Source organism: Giraffa tippelskirchi, chromosome 2 (genome assembly GCF_054371585.1).
Source record: "Giraffa tippelskirchi isolate mGirTip1 chromosome 2, T2T-mGirTip1v1.2.pri, whole genome shotgun sequence".
Lineage (NCBI taxonomy): Eukaryota > Metazoa > Chordata > Mammalia > Artiodactyla > Giraffidae > Giraffa > Giraffa tippelskirchi.
The window spans coordinates 2,973,326-3,000,769 of record NC_137276.1 but is presented as its reverse complement, the minus strand read 5'-3'; the positions used below and the strand labels follow the sequence as shown (position 1 = coordinate 3,000,769).

General features: G+C 54.3%; 1 protein-coding gene and 5 long non-coding RNA genes across 8 annotated transcripts in view; 4 read left to right on the top strand and 2 right to left on the bottom strand.

Annotated features, from left to right (window-relative positions):
- The window catches only part of MGMT (O-6-methylguanine-DNA methyltransferase), a 278,608-nt gene extending 275,820 nt beyond the window's left edge, over positions 1-2,788 (top strand). For all 3 annotated transcript variants that reach the window (XM_081573015.1, XM_081573016.1, XM_081573014.1), the window contains one exon: positions 2,471-2,788. In XM_081573015.1, coding sequence (XP_081429141.1) covers positions 2,471-2,680 — 210 coding nt within the window. In that variant the 3' untranslated portion in view covers positions 2,681-2,788. The remainder of the gene's footprint in view (positions 1-2,470) is intronic.
- Positions 2,789-2,821: 33 nt separating this feature from the next.
- On the top strand, positions 2,822-6,286 carry LOC145539278 (uncharacterized). The gene is made up of 2 exons (XR_014077686.1): positions 2,822-5,325; positions 5,816-6,286. It is a non-coding gene; the product is annotated as an uncharacterized LOC145539278 (long non-coding RNA).
- Positions 6,287-10,496: 4,210 nt separating this feature from the next.
- LOC145539274 (uncharacterized) lies at positions 10,497-19,154 on the top strand. The gene is made up of 2 exons (XR_014077683.1): positions 10,497-10,949; positions 14,644-19,154. It is a non-coding gene; the product is annotated as an uncharacterized LOC145539274 (long non-coding RNA).
- Positions 18,254-23,297, bottom strand: LOC145539276 (uncharacterized). Its single transcript, XR_014077685.1, has 2 exons — positions 22,936-23,297; positions 18,254-18,627 (listed from the first exon to the last, which is right to left on the bottom strand). It is a non-coding gene; the product is annotated as an uncharacterized LOC145539276 (long non-coding RNA).
- LOC145539275 (uncharacterized) lies at positions 20,194-22,760 on the bottom strand. Its single transcript, XR_014077684.1, has 2 exons — positions 20,758-22,760; positions 20,194-20,327 (listed from the first exon to the last, which is right to left on the bottom strand). It is a non-coding gene; the product is annotated as an uncharacterized LOC145539275 (long non-coding RNA).
- The window catches only part of LOC145539273 (uncharacterized), a 44,098-nt gene continuing 38,437 nt past the window's right edge, over positions 21,784-27,444 (top strand). Inside the window, exon 1 of the long non-coding RNA XR_014077682.1 lies at positions 21,784-21,885. This is a non-coding gene — a long non-coding RNA (uncharacterized LOC145539273). The remainder of the gene's footprint in view (positions 21,886-27,444) is intronic.

Here is a 27,444-nt window from a genome sequence, read left to right as displayed (position 1 = left end):
TTTCGGACCCGGGCGAGAGGCTTGCTGTGCGCTCAGGTTGCAGAGTCTGTCCTGGGCTCCACGGAGGGTGTGGGGTCACAGCGTGCGCATCAGGCATGTTCTCCCTGCAGTGTCCTTACTGAGCAGCATGTCCAGGACAGGGCCGGGGATCCAGCCACCCTCCCGGGACAGGGCCATCCCACAGAGGGGCACCCCAGGCAGGTGTGTGTTTGAGTGCCAGCAGGTGACAGCCTGCTCCATCCTCAGTGGAGGCCTCTGGTGAGGGCAGAGGTGCCTGGTTACCTTGGGCGGAGGCCCCTCACACCTGGGGTCTCTGAAGGCCTGTGCCCAGCTCCCCACCATGGCTCCTCTCCAGACAGGACCCCCATGCCGAGGGGCAGGCGGTCCCTCTGCCGGACTCCGCAGGTACTGGGCAGACACGCTCCTGCCTTCCTCCGAGGACAGCTGCTCAGTGAGTCACCCTCCCCTGGGGGGTGGGGAAGGGGCGAGACCAGCCCAGGAGCCCCCTCCACCTGCAGTCAGAGCCTCGTGTGGACAGCAGCCCTCACCTTCAGGAGCAGACCCCGGTGGAGCTGCCAGGGGCCTCTTGGGCCTCCTGCTGAGGAGGCCCCGGCCAGAAGGGCAGGGTCCCTCTAGTGGGGTCACCGTGAGGAGCGCGGGACAAGGTGAGACTCGCCTGTGCGGCTGCAGGAAGAGTCACAGCCCCCGCCAGAGTCACGTCCAGCACCTGTGGGCCCTGCCAGCCGGTCCAGTCTGCTCCGTGGGGTCTCAGACTCCCGCAGGTCTGTGTGTGGCCGGCTCCAGGCCAGTCAGCAGTGTGCCAGCGCTGGAGGAGGCCCTGTCCTCGGGTTGTCCGCCCCTGGTGTGCAGGCCTGCCTGCCTGTCCAGCCTCCCGGGAGCTGGGCCTGCATTCTGGGCTGGGCTGGCCTTGCCCCTCCCCTGGGGCTGGTACAGCGGTGCTGTGAGCTGCAGGCAAGCCTCTCTGGGTGGTGGGGCTGGGCCTGTGTTTCCTGATGCGTCTCAGGGACACTCAGCACCTGGGCGGCTGTCACGCCCAGTATCTAGCAGTAGAGTCTTTCTGTCAGGCGGTTCTCCATGTTTGTTTTCATTGTGAAGTGCCCTTGCTTTCAGTGAAGTCACCCTGCTGATTTAGGCAAGCATCTAACTACTCCACTAGTCTCCAGATGTGAGAGGCTGGGGCAGCTTTGTCTTCCATTAGGGCTTTTTTGGGAGGTAGGGGGACCCTGTGGGAGGAAGGAGGTGGGCATGGCCCCAGGGCAGAGGGTCTGTCCCCGCCTGGATTCGGAGGTCTGGTGACTGCTTCTCAGATAGGAACAGGTGAGAACGGGAGCTTCTCAGACTTTCTGTATGAGAGGCTAAGGAGGGAAGCAGCACCCCCTCCCCGTCCACTGGTGTCTGTAAAGCAGGGGGTGGCAAGCGATTCCTGTAAAGGGCAGGACAGTAAATGGTTATGGTTTTGCAAAAGCAGCCACAGATAGTATGTCCCAAGTGGGCATAGCTGTGTTCCAATAAAACTTTATTTACAAAGCCAGGTGTGGACTGCATGGTCTGCATCCACAGTTTGCCAGCCTTGGGGTTAGAGTGGCCTCTGAGCACAGCATTCCCTGATGTTTCATCTTACTTCTCGGAAATGTTTGGGAACTTTGCATGGCACCTAAACTTGGGAATGTCTTCTTAGATTCTGTACATATACATTTTAAATCACTTATCGAGTGAAACTGTTTTCTCCTCCCAAATGAAGGGATTCTCTAGAAGCCAGCCTTTTTGGCACCAGCAACCAGTTTCATGGAAGACAAGTTTTTCCACGGACCCCAGATAGGATGGGGGTTGCCGCACCCCTCCTGTGGTCGGGCCTGGTTCCTCACAGACCGGAGTGGGTCTGGGGGCTGGAGACTTCTGCTCTAGAAGATGCCCCACATTTTCCTTGGGCCGTTGGGCCTGCCCCAGCCCACCCAGGACACTCAGAGGCCAAGGGGCAACTCGTGCTGAGACAGAGCCTGCACGTGGCTGGGCGGGGCCGCCAAGGTGGGGCGTGCAGCCCGGCTGACGTGACCGCCTCGCTCTCTTGCAGATCCCCATCCTCATCCCGTGCCACCGTCAGCCCGGCTGACGTGACCGCCTCGCTCTCTTGCAGATGCCCATCCTCATCCCGTGCCACCGTCAGCCCGGCTGACGTGACCGCCTCGCTCTCTTGCAGATGCCCATCCTCATCCCGTGCCACCGTCAGCCCGGCTGACGTGACCGCCTCGCTCTCTTGCAGATGCCCATCCTCATCCCGTGCCACCGTCAGCCCGGCTGACGTGACCGCCTCGCTCTCTTGCAGATCCCCGTCCTCATCCCGTGCCACCGTCAGCCCGGCTGACGTGACCGCCTCGCTCTCTTGCAGATCCCCGTCCTCATCCCGTGCCACCGTCAGCCCTGCTGACGTGACCGCCTCGCTCTCTTGCAGATCCCCATCCTCATCCCGTGCCACCGAGTGGTCTGCAGCAGCGGGGCCGTGGGCAACTATTCCGGAGGCGTGGGCGTGAAGGAGTGGCTGCTGGCCCACGAGGGCCGCCCTGTGGGGAAAGCGGCCTGCGGAGGGGGCTCCCGTGCCGCCGGATCCTGGCACGGGACCCTGGGCGGCACCGCCAGCTCCCAGCCCGCTGGCCGAGACTGAGAGTGCGTGAAGAGCTTGCTGGGCGTGGGGTGTGTGCTGGGGGTTGGGGGGGCGGTGCGGGGGTGCTGAGGGGTGTGTGCCTCATTAAAGGAGCCGGAGTCTCACGGGTGCCCTGTGTCTGCTTTACGTTTTACCACAAAGTGACCCCAGAGGCTGTGGCCCCCGTGCGTCCAGCTTGTTCCCTTCCGTCACATTGTTACTGTCCCCTTGCTGATACTATCGAGTCAGAGGTGAGAGAACGGGAGCCTGGCAAATGTGAGGGTGACTGCCCTGCAAGGAAGGGGCATCTGGTGCCTGCCAGGAACCACTGGCTGCCTTGGACACCATGGCTGTACCCAAAGCCAGCCAGGCCCCGGACCCTCATGCAGGTCCGTCCTCAGCAAATTGGCCTGCCTGCAGCGTGCTCCATGCCTGCCCTTTGCTCTCAGCTGCTGAAGTTGCTGGGATGACGCTACTGAAGGAACGGGGGTGGCCCTGAAAAGACATGCTTACTCAGAGACTCCAGCTTTATCTTTCCAGCTGCCAGAAGGCTAATGCAAGGTGCATCCACGTGGGGTCACATCGACAAAATAGAAAATAACCACTTGCCAGAATAATTTGGGAAAACAAATAGCTCTTTGTGCCTGAGATGGCCCCTCCTGAGGAGTGGCGTCTCGCCCAGGCGGTGTCTTCACCACTCCTGGCCTGAGTCCCCTCGGGACACAGGGACGCCCGCTTCTCCTTCCTGACCCCCGACCCCAAGCCTGGAAGTCGGGCGCCCGCAAGGTGGGTCAGCTCCGGGCACGGTGAGGGGGGTGGGGGGCGTGTCCCGCACCTGCTGTGCACACAATCTAACGCGTGAGTGCCATGGTGTCAGCTTCACCATCAGCCTAATCCAAAAAGCATCAGGGCAGCGTGTGGCCGTGTACGTGGATGAATAAAATAGAGCGTGTGATGGATGGAGGAAATAAACGGTGCCCAGCTGTGCAATAGAAAGCTGCGTTTTTGTCAGGGGCACCTGTGGCAGTGTAAACAGCAGCAGGAAAGCTCGGCTGTGGGCGTCCCCACACCCGGGCGTCCCCACACCCGGGCAAAGGCCAGCCCTGGACGTGTGTGGTTTGGGTGCGCTTTATGTGTTACCTCACACTGACTAATGAGGCTTTTCTCACCCGTCTACAATCCTTTACCTCCTTTTCTTACATCAGCCACAGTAATTCTGGATTTTTCTCTCAAAAATAAACTACGACCGTTTCCCCATTGTCTTCTGATCTGGTCCTCTTCAGGACTTCTTTAGAGCCGAACCAGAGTCTTTACAGGGAGCTGCCTGGATGTCTGATCACTGTGGACGGACCCCGAGTCTCCCTGGTCCAACCACCTGAGCTCACAGCTCCCTGGGTGAGCCTCAAGAGCTGTGAGTGACGCCCCATCTGACGTGTCAGGAGGGTGAGTGGGGGCCCCGGGGTGCCCTCCGCACCTGGGGGCTGCGAGGGCGGTTGTGTTCTGAATTCTCTGCTCCAGTGACTTGCGGACCCAGGGCCCCGGTGCCTGAACAAAACCACCTGCTGGGTGGCAGCCCCCGCTCCCAGCCTTGGGGCCTGGGTGTGGGGCCGCCAGCACTTCTGGTAGAGGGTGCCACTGACGGGTGCTGGGCTGTGCTGGGGAGGCCTGGCCCCTGCTGCTCAAGGACGGACTTGAAGACGGGACGCGTTAGAGCTCCACCCGGAGGCCCTGGGACAGTCCCCAGGGCACGTGCCGATTCTCCGGGTCGCTGGCAGACAGGCAGACCTCTCCACAGTGCTGTCAGACCCTGAGGACGCGTCCCAGGCCCCACACCCTCTGCTCACGGGCTGCTCCCAGGTCCAGAGAGTGGGGACCCCCTCAGGGAGGGGGCCTCCCACTGTGATCTCCAGATGCCCCAGCAGGCGGGCAGCGAGGGAGGGTCCACGACCACACAGCCCGCCAGGGCCAGCCCCCCCCACCAGGGCATCCTGTCTGGGCCCGCACGCCCTTGGTGCCGCACAAACGGAGTTCTGTCTCCTGTCTCCCGGGTCCCAGCAGCAGAGCCGCCCCAAGTGTGGGCCTCGAACCGGTCCAGGGGCAGCAGACTCCACAGAGGCCTCCCGGAGCTGCTGTGGCTAGAGGAGCGCCGCGTCTCTGAAAACGAGGAGGACGGGAAAGGAACGGGGAAACAAAAACGTTCTCCCAGAGAAGAGACGCTGAAACAAGGCCAGGCCACCCCCTTGTCCTCAGCCCCAGGCCCCTCGTGTGCGGGTTCCCTCCGTCCAGCGCGAGGCCTCGACTGCCAGCACCCAGACCCGCGGGCACACCACGCTCGCTCTTGCCGGAGACCTGGGTCACGGAGGGTTCAGAAACGAGATTTGTTTTTGCAGAAGCAGCTGTTGTGAACTGGCTGCCCTTGACCATATGAGAGGCTGAGCTGCGTAGGGCTGTCCTGTCCCCACCCCCGCCCCCATGGTCGGGCGCATCACGTGGCCGTCCTCACTCGCACACCTGAGCTGCAGAGGGATGAAGGGACAGCAGTCCTGACTTCCTGGTGCTCGAAGAAGAGGAGCTGGATCTGCGGGGTGCCAGGAAGGCGTGGTGAGGAGGCCGGAACCAGTGCAGGCAGCTGTGTTTCTGAGGAAGAGCGTGGGCTCACCTTGGAGGTAATTTAATCGAGCTTTTTAACGAGTGTCCACTCAGCCAGCAGAAACAAACCGTGGTTCCCTGGTGCGGTGTGAACACTGCCTAGAGGCATCCTCGTCTCCAGCTCGAATCTCTCTGGTTGCCTGCCCTGCCCAAGCCTTGCATCTCCACCCTGCAGGCTCTCCTTACCCAGCACCTCCTCTTTGGAGCAGCTAAGCATGTCCGGGGGTGTGTTTATGCTGATGTCATTGTTTATCCCTTAACCTGTTGTAAACAGCAGTGTTATCGCAGAATGAACCTCCTTTAAAGCTTTAGGGTAAGAGAAGGCCATGCAGGCAGGTGGCTGGAGACATCTTGGGGGCGATGGTGAGGTTGGCAGAGCCCGTGGGTTTAGGTGCTGCCTGGGAATCGTAGGCCGGGAGTCCCTGTCTGCAGGGCCCTCCTGGTGCAGCTCCAGCAGGGTAGTTGGGCATTGCTGGCCATGTGTCCCCACGTCCTTGGCACCCACAGGCTCACCCTGGCACAGGAGCAGTGCCAGCTGCAGCCCTGGCCGCCGCGGGAGCAGGCGAGACGTCACAGCCCTGTCCATGTGAGCAGCACCCGCTCCACCTTGGAGCTCACCCCGGGCCTCTGTGCTGTTGAGGTTTCAGGCTGCGCACAAGCAGGCTCAGAAATGATACACGTGTTATCTTACCGTGGGACACACAGAAACGCCCAGAGCTGACACTTTCCCAGGAAGCTAGCCCTTCCCGGCGGGCTCTGAGCTGACACGCGTAGGCCTCCACATGCCGAGTCTGCACTGGGTTTTCTCGCTGCTGTCCTGGCAGGGGTCCTTCCTGAGGACTGGACCAAGCTGACTCTCCCGGCCTGTGCAGCCTTTTTCTTTCTTGTTTACGGGCATTTGATTGACATTTGTGTTTAGGGAGTTGAAGTTCACATCAATTTTACCTGTTATCAGTTTGAAAGACAATGAGATTTAATGGAACTCTGCCAAGCAGCCTCGTCTGTCTGTCTGTCTGAAGGAAATGGGGTGGCAGTTGAAAGCCAGACCCGGAGCCTGGAGAAACTGCAGGACCCGCGGCTCTTAAGTGACTGAGGGCAGCCGTCCAGGGTCCTCGGACCCAGCGGCTCCAGTTGTGGACAGATGGACGGCGTCTGGCCTCCATCACCCAGGTCAGCTCCGGGGGGACCCATGCTGGGCGGGCTGGAGCGGATAAGGGCAAGGACGCGACACCAGGCGGTGGACGGCGCCTTGGTGGATGAAAGGACGGCGTTAACAAGTCTCTCAACGTTTCTAATTCGTATTTTTTCCCCTCTGAAAAAAACCATAAGAACAAATTCCATGTGGACGGCAGTTAAGATTAATCCTAAAAGCACGGCCTCGGTGCTGTGGGCACCTGCAGAGACAGTCCACTTGGCAGCTTGTTGGGAGCAGCCACGCTGGGAAAGGTGGTGACTGACGCTCGGACTCTCTGGTGTCCACTGGCGCTGTGGTCAGAACGGACCTTCGTGGTGGTCGTCATGGGACTCTGACACGGTGGGACGCAGACGGACGGGCCAGAATCGGCCACTCCGGGGAGCCCCTGACCGGCTTTCCCAGTGTGTGCACATGTGTTTCTGCGTCTCGATGCCGATGGGGGCTGGGGGTGGCCAGGGCTACAGTGTGGGGGGTTCAGAGGGGCAGGAGCTTCAACTCTTCCTTCCCTTGTTTCTCAGCCTGGGCCCTCCCTGGCACTCAAACCACCACACACGCACACACCAGGGTCTCTCTCAAGGCTTCCCATTACACATCACTCTTGTTTGGTTCCCAAACACAAGCAGTGTGTGCTTCCCAGACTGGTTTGCTGACTTAAATGAAGAAAAACCCAGCTGGAGAAAATATCAGTGTCCAAACACCAAGCAACACGTGACACTGTGCAAAAAGCATTGCTTGCGTGTTTTGATCGCCACGACGACAAGGTAAAGTGGATGCACATGTGAGACTTTGGGCAGGAAATGTGGGAGCAGGTACACAGACGAGCTGCCGGCTCCAGCAGCAGTTTGGGTCCCCGGGCCTGTGGGCACAGATGCTCTCCAAAGCTGAGACGTGACTTGGACGGCTTGCAGCACCCCCTCCCAAGAAGGCGAGGCTGGCCCTGGCCAGCCACCTCTGGGGACTCACCCCAGGGCCAGTCGGGATGACAGACCTGACACAGCAGGACACTGGCCAACCTCTCAGTGCCCAGCACCCTCTGCCTCCTGGCGGGGGGGCGGGCTGCCTCCTGGGGGGCCCGGGGGCAGGGGCTTGTGTCCCTGAACACACTTGCTCACTTTCTGATTCAGTTCTTGTGGGTGTGTTTCTTTGGGAAGTGAAACAGCACCCCCCACCCCCACTGCACAGAGTTAAATTTCGTGGAAGCTTGGAGAACCTCCCAGGGAACAGACATGAGGTTGCCGCCGATCCTGTTCCTGAACAGAAGCCGTCCTGACGGCAGATGGGTGAGGGGACCCCGTGCTCCTGCGGCCCTGGTCCAAGACCGCCGTGTTCCCAGGCGCTTCCCTCGGTGCGCTTGCTCACTGTTTCAGTTCCCAGGAAGGCACATGCTCTGCTGCAGAGCGTGAGCAGGCCGCGTGTACACGGGCCGGACCTGGCCAGAGCCCCCTTCCTGTGGCTGTTGCTGAGACGTGGCAGTAACCCGGGCACCCCAGGCGCGGCCCTTCCCGCGTGTCTTGTGGGCCTCCTGCGGATGTTCCCCGCCGCTCTCTGAGAAGTATACCCCATGCCCCCCTTGGCCACCCCTGCCTGGGGGCTGCCTGGTGGGATGCGGCCTAGCCCCCCTCCCAGCTGGGTCCCTGCAGTTCCTGGGTCTCCTCTTGCCCACGGGTGCCTCCAGCCCTCTTCCCATTCACCGCTGTGCCTGGCAAGGTGTCCTGCGACTCGGAAGGTGCCTGGGGGGGGCACGTGGACACGCCCCGCCCCCACAGCCCTGGCCTCTCCAGCGCTGGGTGGGGGGTCCTCCACCCCCACAGCAGGTGGTGGCTGCGGCTGGGGCTGCTTCGGCCCACACCTTGTCCCCCGTGTGGAGACACCGTTCAGGGGTGTTCTGTTAGGACTTTGGCTTCTGGATTCCGGTGTGGAGGAGACTGGGGTGGCAGGGAATTCAGAAATCCCCCAGCCCCATGGCCTTTCCTACCCAGTTTCTAAAAGCGGCTGCAGCTGACCAGTCCTGGGTGCTGGCCAGAGGCCTCCTCTTACCCTCTCTGAACCCGGATAGGTCCCAGCAGCCACGAGGTGACCACGGTCCCGGGCCTCCCGTGCTGGCTCAGAGCCTCCTCCCGGAGCATGTGTGGTGACAGGCTGACAGGCAGGGGCCGGCCCCCGCCCAGAGGCCAGCAGAGCATCAGCAGAAATGGCTTTTAAATCCAGTCCAGACACGACGCAGAGCGGCCAGGACTCTAGGCGAAGGGTCCGTTTCCGGCTCCTCGGCACTCCTGTGACGCAGAGGGGCACTGACCTCGTCTTTACTCTGCAACGTTACGAGCAGCTACTGAGGGCCCCTCGGCACCCATCTGGCACCCATCTGCCTCCCAGAGTGACCACAGCCCAACTCCGTAACCCCTGGATGGGGACACGAAGCACCTGTGAGTGAGCCTAGCCACACAGGGCTCGGTGGGCAGCTGGGGAGACGGTGGCAGCTTTAAACGTAAGGCAGCGTTCAAGTCAGAAATCTGTAGTCTTCTTGGAATAAATCGTACACAATCTCATCACACAAGCTGTACAAAGTGATTTTAAATCTAGAGGCACTGAAAAATAACCAGCTGGTGTGTGTACCTGCCAGTCCCCTAACGATTCCGCAAGAAGAGAAGAAAGTTCAAGCACGGTCCCCAGCCTCTGCCTGGGTCCCGGGAGGGGCACAGCCCCGGCAGCATGTGCCCCTCACTGACTCCCACACACACATCTGGCCACCACGTGACTCCAAGCAGAGCCTTCGGACGGCACGTCGTGCAGTCAGTCTGGGTGCCCAGCTCTGCTCACCTGCCGGAGGGCCTCCCGCGCCGTCTCCAGGCTGAGTGCCGAGTGCCACGCTGAGAACCCGCATTGATTTAAAAACTGCCTTTTCTTTGAGATGCAGAATGACACGTCTAAATATTACACCACCAAGAGGTATGTAGCTGTCGGTACTTTTCCATGCAAACATCTGACTTCTGTGCCAGGAAGCAACGTGACAGGTATTGTGTAGTTTCAGGCAAATTGGTCTCAGATGTAGATGAACAGATTTTCGCAGGGAAGGGCTGGGAGCTCGTTGGGTGTTGGGCCTGAGCCCGCCAGGCCGCTAAGGGCCCATGTATCGTGACAGTGGCCTCCTCTTCTCCGCCTGCCTCCCTGAGGGCTTCTCAGAGCCTCCGCTCCCAGCATGGGTGTCTGCAGACCCTCAGCCAGTGTTCATTGTGCTGGTTCTGAACTCCAGGTGCTGTCCCCACGGGCTTCTGTGCCAGGAGGATGGTGCCAGGCTGGAGCTTCCTCCCCTCGGAAGCCCCTGGAGCTGGCCCTGGTGCTGCGGAGGGGAAGACGGCCGCAGTGCTCCGTGGTGAGGAGCTGTACTGAGACCCCGTCTGTCCACTGCGGGGGCTGTGTCGTCCTGTGGCAGCTGTGGGTTGAAGGGGACCCCAGAGGGACCTGTGCACAACCAGGCCGCTGGAACCTGCGCGTTTGACCTTATTGGGGAAGAGGATCTTTGCAGACGTGCATCCGTGAGGAGTCCCATGGGGAGATCTCTGTGGGTTGTCTGTAGGATCTAATGGCTTTGTCTGTCTCAGAGGCACAAGAAGCCTCGGGGGAGGAGGCCCCATGACAATGGAGGCAGAGGCTCCACAGGCCAAGGGTCCCTGGAGCCAGATGAGTCAGAAGGGACCCTCCCCTAGAGCCTCTGGGGAGTGTGGCCCTGGTGGCCCCTAGTTCTTGGACTTCCGGCCTCCAGAGCTACGAGAAAACATGCTTCTGTGGCTTCGAGCCCCCGGTCTGTGGTGTGTTGGTGAAGAGGCCCCAGGACACTGACACGGCTTCTGTACCAGCGTAAGGGCTGTGCGGCACGTCCTCAGCGGTCAGCCGGCAGGGAGTTATCCTGGGGCGCCCCTCGCCTGCGTCCGGGAGTGGAGGGTGCTCGGGGGCAGAGGAGATGGCGGGTTCCCCACGTGCCCCTGCAGGAGCCCCGGGGCGTGATCTCGGCGCCCTCACCTGGGGGCTCGTGTCCCCCGCAGGGTCTTCCTGTTGAGTGAATCAGAGCCCCGTTCTCTCCCTTCCCCTGCGCCTCGACTCATTGAGAGTGAAGCCCGTGAGCAGCTCTGACGTGGGTCTCCAGGGCCGTCCTGAAGCCAGAAGCACTCGGTGTTGCCCCTCTTCTGGCCTGTTGCTGACAACGGGAGCCGTGGTTTCTGTGAACGCGAGGGGTGTGCAGAGTCACAGCAGACCCGCGTCGGTGTGGCCGCTCCAGGCGGTGGCCACTGAGAAGCTGCCCTGGGCAAGCGACGCTCAGAACGTTCCGGCAGGACTGACGGGCCATGCGCAGCCCCAGAAGTGACCGCCAGAGCCAGGCCACTCCATGGGTCAGTGACAGCCCGAGCTCAGCTCGGCCACCAGGACGCGTGTTTGCTCAGGTGCCACCAGGTACGTCTTCCCTACCAGTGATGCCAGTGGGTCCCAAAGCCACCAAGAATGGGGCGACGCAGCCCTGAGGAGGAGCAGGCAGGCTGGGGGAGGGTGCTCGCGCCGTCGGCATCCCAGGGAGAGAGCTGCGCCCGGTCAGTGATCACACAGCTGCGGGTTAAACATGAGACGGCGCTTGATTATCACACACACACTGAGCCGGGAGGAGCGTATTGCTGGAGGGCCGTTGGGTAACGTTCAAACATAAAATGCCTACACGGTTCCCCTTTGAGAAGCTTACTCTGGAGGGGGAGTGTCTCGCGTACGCAAAGCCACAGTTACAGGGACACTTGTCACACCACTGTGTGACGCCAACAAGTGGGAAATAATGTGGAAGTCCCCTTAAGGACACAGGCTGACAAAGTCATGCTATAGCTGTACAGCACCAAGACAGACCTGCTGTGAAGAATGGTGACGTGAGTCTGTGTGTTGACACGGGTCAGTGGGCCTTGACTCGCTGCTGAGTGGTGAAGGTGATGTGATACAGCATCAGGTGTCATCAGTGTTGTGGTGTAAAAATTCTTAGTTGTGTATAAAAGTGTAAGACTGGAGGAGAATCTGTCAGAGTATTTACATGAAGATATCTTGGGCTCCGCTGGTGGGTCAGATGGTAAAGAATCTGCCTGCAATGCAGGAGACCCGGGTTCAATCCCTGGTTCAGAAAGGCAGTGGCAGCCCACTCCAGCATCCTTGCCTGGAGTATCCCATGGCTAGATGAGCCTGGCAGGCTACAGTCATAAGGTTGCAGAGTCAGACACAGCTGAGCGGCTGACACCACTGCTATTGGACAGAAAGAGTTGGGTGAAGTGCGCTGTGTGTGTTGCTTTCCAGGGTTGTTAAACTTTTATACGATGTGTGTATTTATTATATAATCGGAGAAGTAGGACTCATGACTCTGTCCTAAAGACACACACTTACACACAGCCACACACAGCTCACTTCAGCTCAGTCGCTCAGTCGTGTCCGACTCTCTGCGACCCCATGGACTGCAGCACACTAGGCCTCCCTGTCCATCGACCAACGCCCGGAGGTTACCCAAACCCATGTCCATTGAGTCGGTGATGCCATCCAGCCATCTCATCCTCTGTCGTCCCCCTCTCCTCCTGCCCTCAATCTTTCCCAGCATCAGGGTCTTTTCTAATGAGTCAGCTCTTCCAATCAGGTGGCCAAAGTATTGGAGTTTCAGCTTCAACATAGTCCTTCCAATGAACACCCAGGACTGATCTCCTTTAGTATGGACTGGTTGGATCTCCTTGTAGTCCAAGGGACTCTCAAGAGTCTTTGCCAACACCACAGTTCAAAAACATCAATTCTTCGGCACTCAACTTTCTTTATAGTCCAACTCTCACATCCATACATGACTATTGGAAAAACCATAGCCTTGACTAGACTTTGTCTCTGCTTTTTAATATGCTGTCTAAAAGTGAAAGTGAGGTCACTCAGTCATGTCCGAATCTTGGTGACCTCATGGACTGTAGCCTGCCAGGATCTTCTGTCCATGGGATTTTCCAGGCAAGAATACTGGAGTGGGTTGCTATTTCCTTCTCCAGGAGATCTTCCCAACCCAGGGATTGAACCCAGGTCTCCCACATTGTAGGCAGACGCTTTACCATCTGAGCCACCAGGGAAGTCTCAATGCTGTCCAGGTTGGTCATAACTTTCCTTCCAAAGAGTAAGCATCTTTTAATTTCATGGCTGCAATTACCACCTGCAGTGATTTTGGAGCCCCCCAAAAATAAAGTCAGCCACTGTTTCCCCATCTATTTTCCATGAAGTGATGGGACCAGATGCCATGATCTTAGTTTTCTGCGTGTTGAGCTTTAAACCACTTTTTCACTCTATTTCACTTTCATCAAGAGGCTCTTTAGTTCTTCTTCACTTTCTGCCATAAGGGTGGTGTTATCTGCATGTCTGAGGTTATTGATATTTCTCCCGGCAATTTTGATTCCAGCTTGTGCTTCTTCCAGCCACACACAAGTAAACAACATATACATATGTGTGTGTATTACATCATTTTTTTAAGACCAGCTGTGGAGTGGAGTGTAGCAATGTTTGTCTCCATAGGAGGAAATTGTGAGTAACTGGATTTTGTGTGTGTGTGTGGTGTATGCTTGCGATGGAAATGGACTCTGTTTGGACTTACAGAAGCATACCTGTTTACTTGATGAAGAAGGGTCCCCGACAAGTGCCGTGGGAGGACAGGTACAGTCTGGTCTCATGAGGGAATCGCTTGTAAGACAGCCCCGCCATCTTTCTCAGATGTCCTCTCCACATGCAGAACAGTGAGGCCGTGGAGCAGTGTACACACTCCAGCCAGCCAGGCCGTGTAACTCCAGTGTGTACACGGGATCAGCCGGTGTGTGTGACTCCAGTGTGCAGACAGGGTCAGCCCAGGGTGTATGTGTCTCAAAGTCATGGAAGGAGGTGTGGATGAACTAGACAGTCAAGGGGGGCTTCCTGGGGGAGGCGGAGCTCAAGCTGCACTGTTAGCACCAGACAAGATGTTGAGGGCATTTTGAGTGGAAGAGGGCAGCCAGATGAGTTAGAGCAGAGGTGAGCACAGGTAGCTTTGGCCCCCACGGGAAAAAACCGGGCAGGGGAGGACAGGCACCCCTCCACAGCCCGGGACATGGAGGCAGGGGTCTGTTCTTGGTGGTTTTTGCGTGGTCGCCAGTCGGGGAAGCAGCATACACAGTCACCAGGCCTGTGCTGCCCGCATCCTGGGGGCTCCCCCTCCACCTCCTGGGGGCACCGTGACCCGAATCGCCCGTTTGTCTGCTGAGGGTGGTGCAGCACCCATGATGCGGGGAGCTGTCACGGGAGTGGACGGACTTCCTGGCAAGAGAGAGTCTGGGGAGGGCAGACGCCCGGAGAGGACAAAACAGACCACGGGGACCTGCTGTCCTCGGGGCGCACTGTCCTCTCCTCCTTCCTGGGCCCATGAGAACACAGGACAGGCGGGCACCTCTGCCTGGCAGAGCCAGCCTGAGCCAGGCGATGCCAGCCTTCTCGTCTCTGCGTCCATGTTCTACATAATTAGTGAAGTCAGTGTCTCTGTGTCTTGTTAGAGAAGCTACTAATCCTTAGAGCTAACAGGACTAACTAATTAGTGTAAAACACTTTGAAAATGTAAGAAATTCAGATGTGAAGTATAATTGGCCAGTCCTCCCGGTATTGACACTGACGCCGTGTCTCCAACAGAACTGCGGGCCTGGCTTCACAAGGGGATGTGGTCGTTCAATGTGGTGGTGGTGGGCGGACAGGCTGTCCTTGACCCCAGGCTGGACAGCAGCGTGTCCTGGGCTCCCTCAGGGCAGGGCAGCAGGGTGCAATACGGCCAGGCACCCTGCCTCCCTGCCCAGGACCCTCAGGGCATCGATGACCTATAGCCCAGGGGAACCATGCAGGTGGGCTGGGTTGCCCTGAGGCTCCAGAGGGTGAAGGAATCTGCACCCACGGCCTGGTGGAGGCAGGGGGAGGAGGGCGCTGGGGCGGCTGCTGCAGAGGCTCGCCCTGGCGGCCAGGCTACCACAAGCCTGCCGGACCCCTCTCTGGGACAGAGCCTGTGACGCCGCCCTGTGATTCCTCCCCAGGACAGAGACAGCGCGGGGAGGCGCCTGGCACTCGCACTTAACATTCTTTTCCTCCTTAAAAGATAAATGCGGGGTTTCCCTCTCAGTGAGCAAGTCACTCAGAAAAGCTGTCCGAGTCCCAGAGCGACCTGTCCACCCTGACCAGTCCACCCTGGTGTGGGCCTTCCACTGGCGTTTCTGGAAACAGGACGACCAGGCATTCTCTTTGGTACGTTACTTCCTAAGGGTATATGGAGCTGTCGGCAAATCATTAATCTCTCTCTGAACCACGGTGACAATATTTACATTCGAGATCAAGACTGTGATTATCTGAAGGACTCCCCTGGAAGCCCTCCTCACAACTGGAGAAACAGCAGTCAGCATGCAGAGCCTCATCCTGGCCAAAACTCACAGCAGCCAGTCCCAGAGGCCCCGGCTTGCCCAGGGCGCTGCAGGTGGGCCAGCGCCCGGCAGGAGGGACTCCAGCAGGAGACCAGGGAAGGCCCAGCCATGTGACTGGTGGCCCGGCACGCAGACCCAGCCTCGCAGGAAACTGCTTTGGACAAACCCCCTCCCAGAAGGCATTCCTGAACTGAACCGTTTTTAGTCTGCAAAACAAGAATTTATGCCCAAACAAAGGAGAGGACCAGGGCCCAGCAGAGGTGAAAAGCCAGCTTTGCAAGTGTCATCCCAGCAGCTCTTTCACCCCAAGAGCCCTCGGGGCCCCCTGCAGTCCCCGTGGGGCCTCGTCTCAGCTCTGGGGCTGAGTGGTGACGGTCTCGCCACGTTCAGCCCACTCTCGCAGTTGCTGGGTCCCCGTGTCTGTGCTGTGGAAACGACTTTGTCGCGGCGACACCGTAAAGTATTTTAGTAGATCCATAGCGGTACCGGCGAAAGCTAACTTGATCCCGCCTCCGCCAAGCTGGCGCCTGTGGTCCTCACCTCCCCCCCCAACCCAGGACAAGTGTGTATCCTCAGTGGTGAAACCAAGACTTGAGCCTGGGGCCCTCACCTCACGGTCGGCGTGACCCACTGGGCTCCATGCCCATGCTGGTCATTCTCAAGTCAGGTCTGGAGAAGCCCACATGTGTCCATCCCAACTTAGCCCCGAGAGCCGCGAGCCGCACCTCCAGGAACCGCTGAGAGTCCCCTGGATGTTCCCACCCCGGCTTCTGACCGCAGTGCATCCCTGCCGCGAGCACATACCCACGGGCCAGGCCGGAGTGTTCCTTGCCTGCCGTGTCCGAGCACCTGGACAGGAGCACGTGTGTGCCTCGTGTTCACAGGGTGAAATGCTATGCGGCGGGAAAGTGAACACAGCCAAGCGCTGTGACAGGTGTGACTTGGAACTACGACAGCAAGTAAACAAAGGGGGGGGCAGCAGCAGATGTGTTACATTTACAAAGCTCACAAACACACACACACGTGTACAGTCACACATACATGCAAACGTGCGCATCAGTTCAGTCGGCTCCGACTCTTTGTGACCCCATGGACTGCAGCATGCTAGGCCTCCCTGTCCATCACCAACTCCTGAAGTTTACCCAGACTCATGTCCATTGAGTCGGTGATGCCATCCAGCCATCTCATCCTCTGTCGTCCCCTTCTTCTGCCTTCAGTCTTTCCCAGCATCAGGGTCTTTTCCAATGAGTCGGTTCTTCACAACAAGTGGCCAATTCAGCTTCAGCATCAGTCCTTCCAATGAATATTCAGGATTGATCTCCTTTAGGATGGGCTGGTTGGATCTCCTTGCAGTCCAAGGGACTCTCAAGAGTCTTCTCCAACACCACACCTGTGATCAAATCTTTAAAAAGATAGGGGCACAGTGAACACAGGGAAGGTGTTGCCTCTGGGGCAGAGGTGGGAGGTGGACACGCCCCTGCCAGGAGGGCACGGCTCACCTCCTTGCAGCTCTTGTAGTGGTTGTGGCTTCTCTGGTGTCCTTATAACACCATTTCATGACCTGTGTGCTACCCACATTTCCTCCTCTTTCCTATCAAGTATTCCACAACGTGAAGATCATAAGCAGGCCGTTGAAGGCCACTGTTCCGTGCACTGTGTGCCTGCTTCTAGGGAGATTCTTGACACCTGGGTGACTCCAGAAGGGGTTCACATTGATGCCCTTGCACTAGTCTGAGGGGGGCTGTTGGTGTTCCTCCTGTTCCCTGGGCTGAGGGGTCCCACAGGCTCTCCTGCAGGAGGGGCCGGCCTCTGCCAGCCTGGGGGCCCCGGGGGCATGCACACTGCCAGAGGCCATGTGGGAGGAGCCCCCCCACCCCCCCAATGCTTGTTTATGGGCCACAGTCGAGCTGTGGGAGCAGCTCAGGGCCATGGTGGCTCCGCCAGAACAGCCCACCTTCTCCCCTACCCCCGGGAACTCACGTCCTGCCTGCGGCCCAGACGTGTGAGCGGAGGTCCAGAGCAGAACCCCTGCCCCTCGGGGCTTTGGCCTTGGGCTCCAACCTGCAGGCCTTGGCCCCATGAGCTTTCAGACCCCTAGCGTAGCAAGATACCCAGGCAGGACCTTCCCCCACACACCCTCCTGGGCTCGGAGCACCAGCTCAGTGCAGAGAGATTCACTCACTCAGTTAACAAGGGAGACCCGAGCTGCAGAGAGTCAGGGGACCTTGCACAGGACAGGATGGACGGGCCGGGTTCAGTGAGAGGTTCGCTGCGGGACTCAGGCCTGCATTGCAGCTGAACATGAAGAATTCCCTGCTCTCTGGTTTGGATGCAGGTTTGGAGGAGAGTATCTGCAGTTTTCTGGAAAGGCTGTTAGAATCCTCCTACCTTAGCAACTGTGAGGCCAGTTCCTCAGCCAAGAGGACAAAGCTCGGTGTTTGAAGAAAGCAGGGGAGTCGGACTGTCTTCCTGAGTGCAGGCACCGGGAGGTCTGCGTGAGTGTGAAACAGTGCCACCCTGCTCACTCTTCTGTTTTTTGCTTTAGGAAATGCAGATTTTTTAAATTATATATATGTGAAAGTCGGCTTATATATAATGGGCATCTTGCTATTTTGAGACAAACTAATAAGTAATTTTAAATTTCTGTTGCATTTCCTAGTTTGCTGACCATCAGCAGATGTAACCCACATATCTATTGTTGAAGCCTCCATAAATTTTCCACCTGTAAAGGTGAAGAGAGCACGTGTTCTACAAAGGGCCCCGGGGCAGGGATGGGGCTGTGGGTCAGCCTTGCTAAAGAATTTCATTCAGAGGGTGCGTCCAAAGAAACGACTATGTGAGGGCAGGCCAGTCCAGGGAGCTTATTTCTCAGCTAACATGCAACACCAGGAGCTCATCCTGTTCCTGCAAATGCATTTTGTGCTGTTGACTTCCCCAAGCCACATCCGAGAGGAGGGATAAAGCCAAGCTATTACTAAGCTGCGTTATGTTGATAAGTCAGAGATGGATAGTTTACAAGCCCGCTTTTATCCTTTTGTGCTAAGACTAAAACATCGCCACTAAAAAGGAAATAGATTGGGGACCAAAAAAAAAAAACCTCGCATTGCAGATGGATGGAGCTTTCAGCATCCTTCCATCCTGATGTTCCCTGAGCTGGTGAGGGGGCTGGCAGCTGTGAGCCAGTGATTCAGGTTTGTTTTTTTTCACTTTGTGTTTTATAAGTGGTTTTTAACCAGGCCCCCTTAAAATGTGTTATTGTTAGAAAATAAACCAAGAAACAAGGCATAGTAATTTAGTTCCAGGAAGTTAATTCTGGAGACCCCCCGACCTTTGAGCAGTCACGTGGCTATTGATTTCCAATACTGTGAGGTGGCGTGCCACCCTAAGCGTGGGGTCCAGCAGACCCCAAACAGTTTCTCCCTCATCAGTCAAGTCCCTGAGTACTTTAGCATTAAGACAACAAATGTCCGCAGTTAACGGCGTGTCACATGGAGAGGGGTGGACGTGCCAATTTTCTAATGAAGGCGGGCTGTTGGCAAACACACCAGTCATCATATATTGGAGGAGGCTGCCTTTTGTGTATTTCCAACACTCTTGAGTGCTTCGAAGGATACCAGTGACATCATTGTCCAAGGACCAGGTGCTGACGGAGAAACGTCCACTCGCTGCCAAGACAAAAACAAGCGGGACCAGAGTTAAGAGCAGGATGGGGCTGGTATTTGGAGGAGGCGTGAGAAATAGCTTTTCCAGTCGTACTCAGTGGGAGGACGATTCTGAGAAAAAGCAGTGGCTCGGATGCCCTCACTTCTTCACAAAGAGGCATCTCAGTAATCCCTCACTCCCAGCTTCACTCACGCCCTGCGTGGAAGGACCGGCATCATTTTTCTCAATATCCGGGGAAGGAAAGCAGCCGATGCCTTTGGGTCTGAGCCCGGGGAACCTGGCCGCCCACTCCTCAGCCGTGACGTGAGGAGCTGGCGAGTCATCCGAGGTGGGCTCACACCTTGGCACCCCTTACCAGCTGTGCCTGCCCCACCCCCCCCACAGTGAATTATGGCTGCCATCTTGTATCGATTATTGAAAATGTTATATTCGCGGGAAGAAAATGCCATTGCTTTAAATATCAGCATTACTAGGGATTTTAAAGTTCTTTTTTATAGAGACATGGGAAATAAAAACAATTTTTAAGCAACTGCAAGGAGTGAGGGGGGAACAGAATTATTAAATCACACAAAAAAATCAATTCTCAGTTCGGTCTGGCCAGATGAGCGTTTCTCGGCTCAGGTAAGTAGTTTAAAGTCAGACACGTCTCACACTGGACTTTTTACAAGAATGGAGAAATTTATAATGAAATTCAACAAGGAAACTGGAAAAACAGCCAAATTGGTGCAGCAAAGTGGTTAATAGGATCATTAGCCTACTCGCTGTATTTTTTTGGACACTGTGTGCCTGTACCGTGGTGCTCGAGACCAGATTGCGGGAACAGGCTGACAGTTAGTAGCTAACTCAGCAGTGCTGGGTACAAACTGCCATCTTCCTGTGGATTTACAGCTGCCACTTCTGCTACTTCAATTAGTTCTATAGCACACAGATGTTGCTTAAATGTTGCTGCTAATGATACTGCAATAAGCGTAAGATTCATGCCATATTTTGAGGCACGTAAATTTCTCAAGTGGCACAATTAAAGTGGAAATATTAGGTGGGGAGAACTTGGCAGTCTCTCCAACTTGGAAGGCACACCCGCTATGCAATAATGGGTCAAAAATTCATTCAAGTTTTACTGCTGTTCCGAGTTTTAAAAGACTTTTCACAGTTGAATGCAAAGTAGTAAAAACCAGGGTATTAGGAAATGAGAATGCAGTTCTGTTATTCAGACATGACTTTTAATTTCAAATTGAAATCACATGCTCGCTTTTCTGGATACGACCAAAGGGAACAGGTACAGGCTGCAGAGATGTCGTCTCTAAGCCTCGGAAGTCCCAGGTAGAAGTGTGTTCACTGCTGGGCCAGCAGCTAAGTCAGGGCCACCAGGACTCAGGTGGGGGCGGGCATTGCTGTCCCCCACAGCTGGGGACACAAGCAGGTACCTTGACCAGCCCCCACAGCAGGCCACATGTGTGTGCACACACATCGTGACACGGGCATGCACGTGTGCACACTAGGCCTCTGACTCAGGGGGCCCCCTAGCCTCCTGCTGCCCCACAAGGCCTCTCAGGGTTTCTCTCCCCCGCTTGTAGTCCTTTTGTCTCCCCAGCACGGTCTCCCGCCAATTGCCAAATTTCCTTTTCCAAGAAAAATCTCTCCTGTGGAGAAGAGCTTCTCCCTGACGGGTTGTCACGTCCGCTTCTGATTTCCTCTCACCCCACTTAAGGAAGGTGGTTCTTGTTGGGTGGGGGGTGGGTGCTGTACCCAGTCGGCTGTCCACCTCCTGAGCCTCTGATGGGGCACGGTGACCCCCAGCCCATCTCACTTGGTGATCTGGACCTATTAGGACTGTTAGGACTCGAGGCCACACGCCGGGTGGCAGGGACGTGAGCCCCTCCGTGTCTCTGCTGGGCTCCTTTCCCCGCACGTCCTGTTCCGGTGATGGGGGCTGTCTCCAATGGACCGTCCACACGATGTTGTCTTGTAGACACTTGCCAAGTACTTACCCTCCCCTTAGACGATGCAACTCATTTGGTGAAACCTTCCCCAGGCAGGTCCAGGACTGAATGGTCCAGCCCTCAGTAGACTCCTCCACGTCTGTCTGTCCGTCCATCTCTCCCAGGTCCTGGTCTCACCCCCCCCACCCCCACCACAGGCCCATCGCTCTGAGCCTGTGGCACCTGGATTGCATATAGAAAATCTTACAGATGTCAGGATTGCCTTGTTGTGAAGCAAAAAGGACAATGAGTTCCTGCTGACCTCGGTACAGTGGCTCTTGCTGGAGCACAGTATGTATTTTCTGCTGGCGGTGAAGAGCCCGCAAGTAATTGACAGAGAACAGAAATGTCACGGGAGCACTTCTGTTGACACTGCTCTGTGCGTGGAGGGAAGCCCAGCCCGGCAGTGGGGGCTGAGCATGAGCCCGGGAACTTGTAATTCAGCAAGGACAAGGCAGAGAGATCAGTCTGGTCAGAATCCCCAAGTCCTGATGAGCTGTCCCAAGACCACAGGGGCCACGGGGAGAGCCCCATGTGCACAGACAGACCCAGAAGCGGAGCCCGGCTGCTAGCCCGGTCTGTTTCCAGCCCTTTACTGCCTTCCATGATGCTTAATGTACTGTTTGTGTATGTTGTCCTTGCCGTATATTTGATGTGCTCTCGTATATTTTACTCATCTCTGGCTTCTACAAAGGCATGCTCCCAGCAAAACTGATGCGCGTTATTTGCTGCCATCAATCAATTGTCTGTGTGGTCGGCACCTCGTGGGATGGACTTGATTTTAAGTATAAACGTAACTCCTGCTCTTCAGGGCCATTTCATTCTCTGTCCCTGGTCTGTTGAGGGGTTGTCTGGATGCTGGAGAGCTGGCCTTTCTGGAGGGGCATACGGCCACGCCGGAGCTGCCTTTGGGTCAGCACATTCTCAGGGCCCCTAGAGGGGAGCCGCTGGCACTTTTAGGCTTCTTGGGGTTGCAACATGAAAAGGGAGAAGCTCTCATGGTGTAAATCACAGACAGACTATACGAGTTTGTTAACACACTGTATTGCTCGAGGAGGAAGGGGACTCGGCGTGGGATTGTCATGGTCCATGCAGCCCTGGTGCCCACCTGGGAGGTGGTACCAACCTGGGGCCTGGGCCGAAGCTCCAGCTCTTTCCTGGGCACCAAAGCCAAGTGTAGAACACTCCATCACTGGTAGTGGGGGAGGGGGGGGTCTGAACTGGATGACGGCAGAGACGCCAGGAGGGGCCAGGGACCAGCTTCCCTGCCACAGCCGTCAGGTACCTCCCGTCTCTCTGTGGTGCAGAGCCTTGTCTTCGGGGCTGTACTGTCTGCAGTGGTTGTTTTATAGACACACCTCCTCCCCAGGGCTGGCCTGCATCCCAAGACAACTACTGCCTGGACTCTGCCTTGCACGAGGTGGGACAATGCCCAGGGTTCTTGGGCAACAAATCCCTGGGTTAACCCAGTTCTTGATGCCGGGCTCCTGGGCCAGTGATGGTATCTGTGGTCAGAGCATGTGTCAGCGTGTCTGTGTCTGCATGTCTGTGTCCGTGTGTGTGAGAGTGTGTGTGTGTGTGCGCGCGCGCTCTGCAGAGCACAGTGTGCTGTCTCCAAGTTCAGCTGAAGGGGACATGGAGGTTAAGCAGTGAAGACAAAGGCATTCCCTTCCCTGGCGGCAGGTCTTTAGCAGATGGGAAAATATTAGCAGATGGGAAATCAGCAGATACATTGAGATCAAGATGCAAATTTAAAAGCCACCAACCCCTGCACTAAATATTTACACTCAACGTCTCTACTGCATCAGCTCTCTCCTATTGTTGATGAGCCCGTACAACTGCTCTTACTACAAAGTCATGGAAAAACCTAGGGAAAAAGTTCCACACTTGAAAAGAAATTCATTGTGAATTAAATTTCAGCATTGAAATAGAAATTTCCAAATTTCTGTCACCTTTTGGACTTGTATCCCAAAAGAATTCACATACATCCTTTCATGAGTAGGTTGTTGCTATAATTAACTGATACTCCAGAAGAAAAAAGTTTTCCTTTTTTGTCCAAAATAGCTTATACTATTGAAATCTCTGTTGTGGAGCAATTTTTTTAAAATGCAACCTCAACCCTTTTGTAATAGATTTCAATACAAAAAGAAGAAAAATCCCCGAATAACAACATCACACCTGAGTCCCAGTGAGCAGCTCTCTCCATTGACCGTGAGGCCCTGGACCAGCACATCGATTTTGTGGACAGTCCTTCCCTCTATATTAAAACTGAAACCATACCTCACGTCTGCACAGAACCTCACCAGTACTTTTGACATAATGTTTTCTCACCTAATTCTCCAGGGCTGTGAGGCAAGGACTATTCTATCCAACTTACAGCAGGAAACTGAGGCTCGGATGTAAAAATATGCTGGGACCTATGGGTTCTAGCAATGGGGGAGCTCAAGTCAGGCCTTTGGACCAAAGTCTCGAGGTTCCCCCTAAGGCAGTTGCGCTGGGTACTTCCAAAGGAACCCTCAGGGTACAAATCTCAATAACTGCCATCTTATCCAAGAATGAATGAATTTACTTCTTCAATAAGGGTTTGAGTGTATGCCATGGGCCAGGCCCGGTCTGGACTCTGAGGATGTAACGTGAACAGGACAGGTGGAATCCTTGCCCCGTGGTATTTATATTCTGGAGAAGATGGTTATGAGGAAGTGGAAAGCAGAATCATTTGGATCACATGACACCATGGAAACAGAGTACAGCAGGTGGGGTTGAGGTCTGATTGGAAGTTGATTGTGATCTAACATCTCCCAGTTCTACAAATGGGGCCCAGATTCTGGAACCAGAGTGTGTGGGGCAGGGGATGAAAACTGCCTTTCTCCATAGATGCCCTTGAGCTCCAGAACAAATGAGCCTGGCTGTGCATCCAAGGGCTGGGTCTGCTCATGTTTACCTGGTCACTAATTCAACTAGGAGAATCAGAGTACATGATAAAATTGGCCTTGTGCCTTTCACATTCAAAAATTAGAGGTGTGGGACCCACCTAGCTGGTCACCACAGAAAGTCAGGAAGCTGGTAGTCTGAGGAAGTTACCCAAATCTCAGGCCCTAATTAGTTTTACTGCTATAGAGTGTCGTTACCCTGGCAACTGCTAGTGAGTGACTGTGGTGCCAGCTTCTGCAGCCTCAGCTCTGAGAGCCGCACAGCAGGTGTCAGAAGGGCAGGCAAGACGCGACCCCCGCCCCCAGGAGCCCATACCTGTGGTCCAGACTGTGGGCCCTACCCCACCGCCCCTCTCCAGTGCACTGGTTTCCTTGGTGCTCAGCTGTCCGGCACTGTCTCCCCTGACCCCCTCCCCTGCACCCAGCCTCCCCGCGCCCATCTCCCTCTGACACTGCTGGTCCTGCTTTCTGCCCCCTCCTCCTGCCTGTCCCCACAGGCTGGGCTCCCAGCCCTGTGCCAGGTCAGGGCCCGCCTCTGTGCTCACTATCAGCCACCAGCACCATCACCATCCCTACTGGACCTCAGGCTGCTGAGGAGCAGGGCTGGGCGTCTGGGTCACTGTCCGCTGATGCCCAGCCCTTTCATGCGCACAGTAGGCCCTCAGCACGTATCTTCTGAGAAGACCAATAGTGCTCATTATGGAAATTTTAGTCACCTTTAAAGTGCCATTATTACATATAGTATTCGATACGACTTAGTTTCAATATTTCCTACATTTAATTTTAACTCTTGAGAAAATGTATGTTTCCAGTGGCTTCCATTGTAACTGGAAAAGTGATTCCGCCTAAAAATCTGACAAGAGGAAAGCTTTGAGGAGATAATTAAGTTAGAAGTCAGGCTTTATAGAAAGGGGAGTGAGGAACCCCACCACTGTCTGACCACAACACACATCTCCTCTCCCACGACCCTTCTTATTCGGCTTCATCCTCTCTTCCCTCCTCTAGACCTTCAGGATGCGGTAGTGTTCCCAATGCAAAGAAACACACACACTGCCATTGTAATAACAAACATTTTCTCTTTTCTGGCTATATTTACATCTAACATTAGTGAAAACATGAATCATGTGTATTTGAAATATTAATAATTAATATCAGCCAAAACCTGACAAAGACATTATAAGAATAAACAATATCTTTCATGAACATAGATACAAAAAAAAAAAAAAACTTTAACAAATGTTAACAAAGAAAAGCAATGATCAAGTGGGTTTATCCCAGGAAAGGGAGGTTGGTTAAGTATAACTTATTATACAATCAGTATAACTTATTAACATATTAACAGAATTAACCGTATTAACAGAATGAAGGACAAAGAGGGGATTATTTCAATAGATGCAGAAAAAGCATTTTGGAAAAATTCAACACTTAAACAACTCTCAGCAAACCAGGAATAAAGAGGGATTCTCAACTTGATGAACGTCATCTGTGAAAAACCCGCAGCTGATAAAATGCTTGAAAATGAAATGCTGCAATGCCTTGCTCCTAAGATAAGGAAAGGCAGTGTCTGCTCTCAGCACTTCTGGCCAAGATTCACCTGACGTGCCAACCTGTGCTGTGAGACAAGTACAACTCATGAGGGCAGGAAAGAAGTGAAACTGTTCCTGTTTGCAAATGGCTTGACTCTGTACCTAGAAAGTACTAATGAATGAAAAAACTACAGAATTCAGTCATAATGGACATAAGGCAGATATGCAAAAATCAATGGTGTTTATAATCTATAGACTATCAGTGAACAAATGGAAACAAGTGAAAAATTTAAGCAGTACCATTTATAATAGCATCAAAACCCAAAATACTTAGAAAAAGGCTTACTGAATGATGTTGAAGATCTCTCTATTAAAATATTTCTTCAGCTCAGTTCAGTCACTCAGTCGTGTCTGACTCTCTGCGACCCCATGAAATGCAGCACGCCAGGCCTCTCTGTCCATCACCAACTCCCGGAGTCCACCCAAACCCATGTCCATTGAGTCGGTGATGCCATCCAACCATCTCATCCTCTGTCGTCCCCTTCTCTTCCTGCCCCCAATCCTTCCCAGCATTAGGGTCTTTTCCAATGAGTCAGCTCTTCGCATGAGGTGGCCAAAGTATTGGAGTTTCAGCTTCAACATCAGTCCTTCGAATGAACACCCAGGACTAATCTCCTTGAGGATGGGCTGGTTGGATCTCCTTGCAGTCCAAGGGACTCTCAAGAGTCTTCTCCAACACCACAGTTCAAAAGCATCAATTCTTCGGCGCTCAGCTTTCTTTATAGTCCAGCTCTCACATCCATACATGACCACTGGAAAAACCATAGCCTTGACTAGACGGACCTATGTTGGCAAAGTAATGTCTCTGCTTTTTAATATGCTATCGAGGTTGGTCGTAACCTTCCTTCCAAGGAGTAAGCGTCTTTTAATTTCATGGATACAATCACCATCTGCAGTGATTTTGGAGCCCAAAAAAATAAAGTCAGCCACTGTTTCTGCATCATTTTCCATGAAGTGATGGGACCAGATGCCATGATCTTAGTTTTCTGAATGTTGAGCTTTAAGCCAACTTTTTCACTCTCCTCTTTCACTTTCATCAAGAGGCTCTTTAGTTCTTCTTCACTTTCTGCCATAAGGGTGGTGTCATCTGCATATCTGAGAATATTGATATTTCTCCCGGCAATCTTGATTCCAGCTTGTGTTTCTTCCAGCCCAGCGTTTCTCATGATGTACTCTGCATATAAGTTAAATAAGCAGGGTGACAGTATACAGCCTTGACCTACTCCTTGTCCTATTTGGAACCAGTCTGTTGTTCCATGTCCAGTTCTAACTGTTGCTTCCTGACCTGCATACAGGCTTCTCAAGAGACAGATCAGATGGTCTGGTATTCCCATCTCTTTCAGAATTTTCCACAGTTTATTGTGATCCACACAGTTAAAGGCTTTGGCATAGTCAATAAAGCAGAAATAGATGTTTTTCTGGAACTCTCTTGCTTTTTCAATGATCCAGCAGATGTTGGCAATTTGATCTCTGGTTCCTCTGCCTTTTCTAAAGCCAGCTTGAACATCTGGAAGTTCATGGTTCACATATTGCTGAAGCCTGGCTTGGAGAATTTTGAGCATTACTTTACTAGCGTGTGAAATGAGTGCAATTGTGTGGTAGTTTGAATATTTCTTAGAGAAATAGAAATAACCTAAATGAATAGATGGGTATACTGTTCATGGATTGGAAAATTAATGTTGTTACATTGTCAGTTCTCTGAAAAATAATAGGAAATTCCAAAGTAATTCCAATCATAATCCCAATAGACTTTTATAGAAATTGACAAGATTTTTAAATTCTGAGTAGAAATGCAAAGAACCTAAAGGGGTTGAAATAGCCTTGAAAAAGAACAAAGTTGGAAGACTTTAGCCTTTGTAATCATAATAATAAAACATTGGAAGCAACCTGAATGATATCTAACAGAATAGATAAACAATTTTCTGTATGTCCATACAGTGGAATACTGTGCAGCAATAAAAAGAAATAAAATATCTGTATACATAACAACATAAGCGACTCTCATAGATGTTATGTTGAGTGAAAGAAGCTGAACACAGTATAATCGCTCTCATTTTTGTGATGTTCTGAAAGGTTCAGAACTAATCCATAGAAAATAATTTGGAAGGCTAGTTGCCTGGAGAGAAGTGAATAGGTTAACTAGGGAAAAACAGAACTTTCTGGGATGATGATAAAACTCTGTATCCTGATAGGGATGTAGTTTAATGAATGTACCTATTATATGTTAAATATGTTGAGATGTGTGTGATTCAGTGTATAAATGTCATCAGAATGTTTATGGGTGTGGAAGAATGTTTATGGGTGTGGAAGCTGGCTTGTAGGTG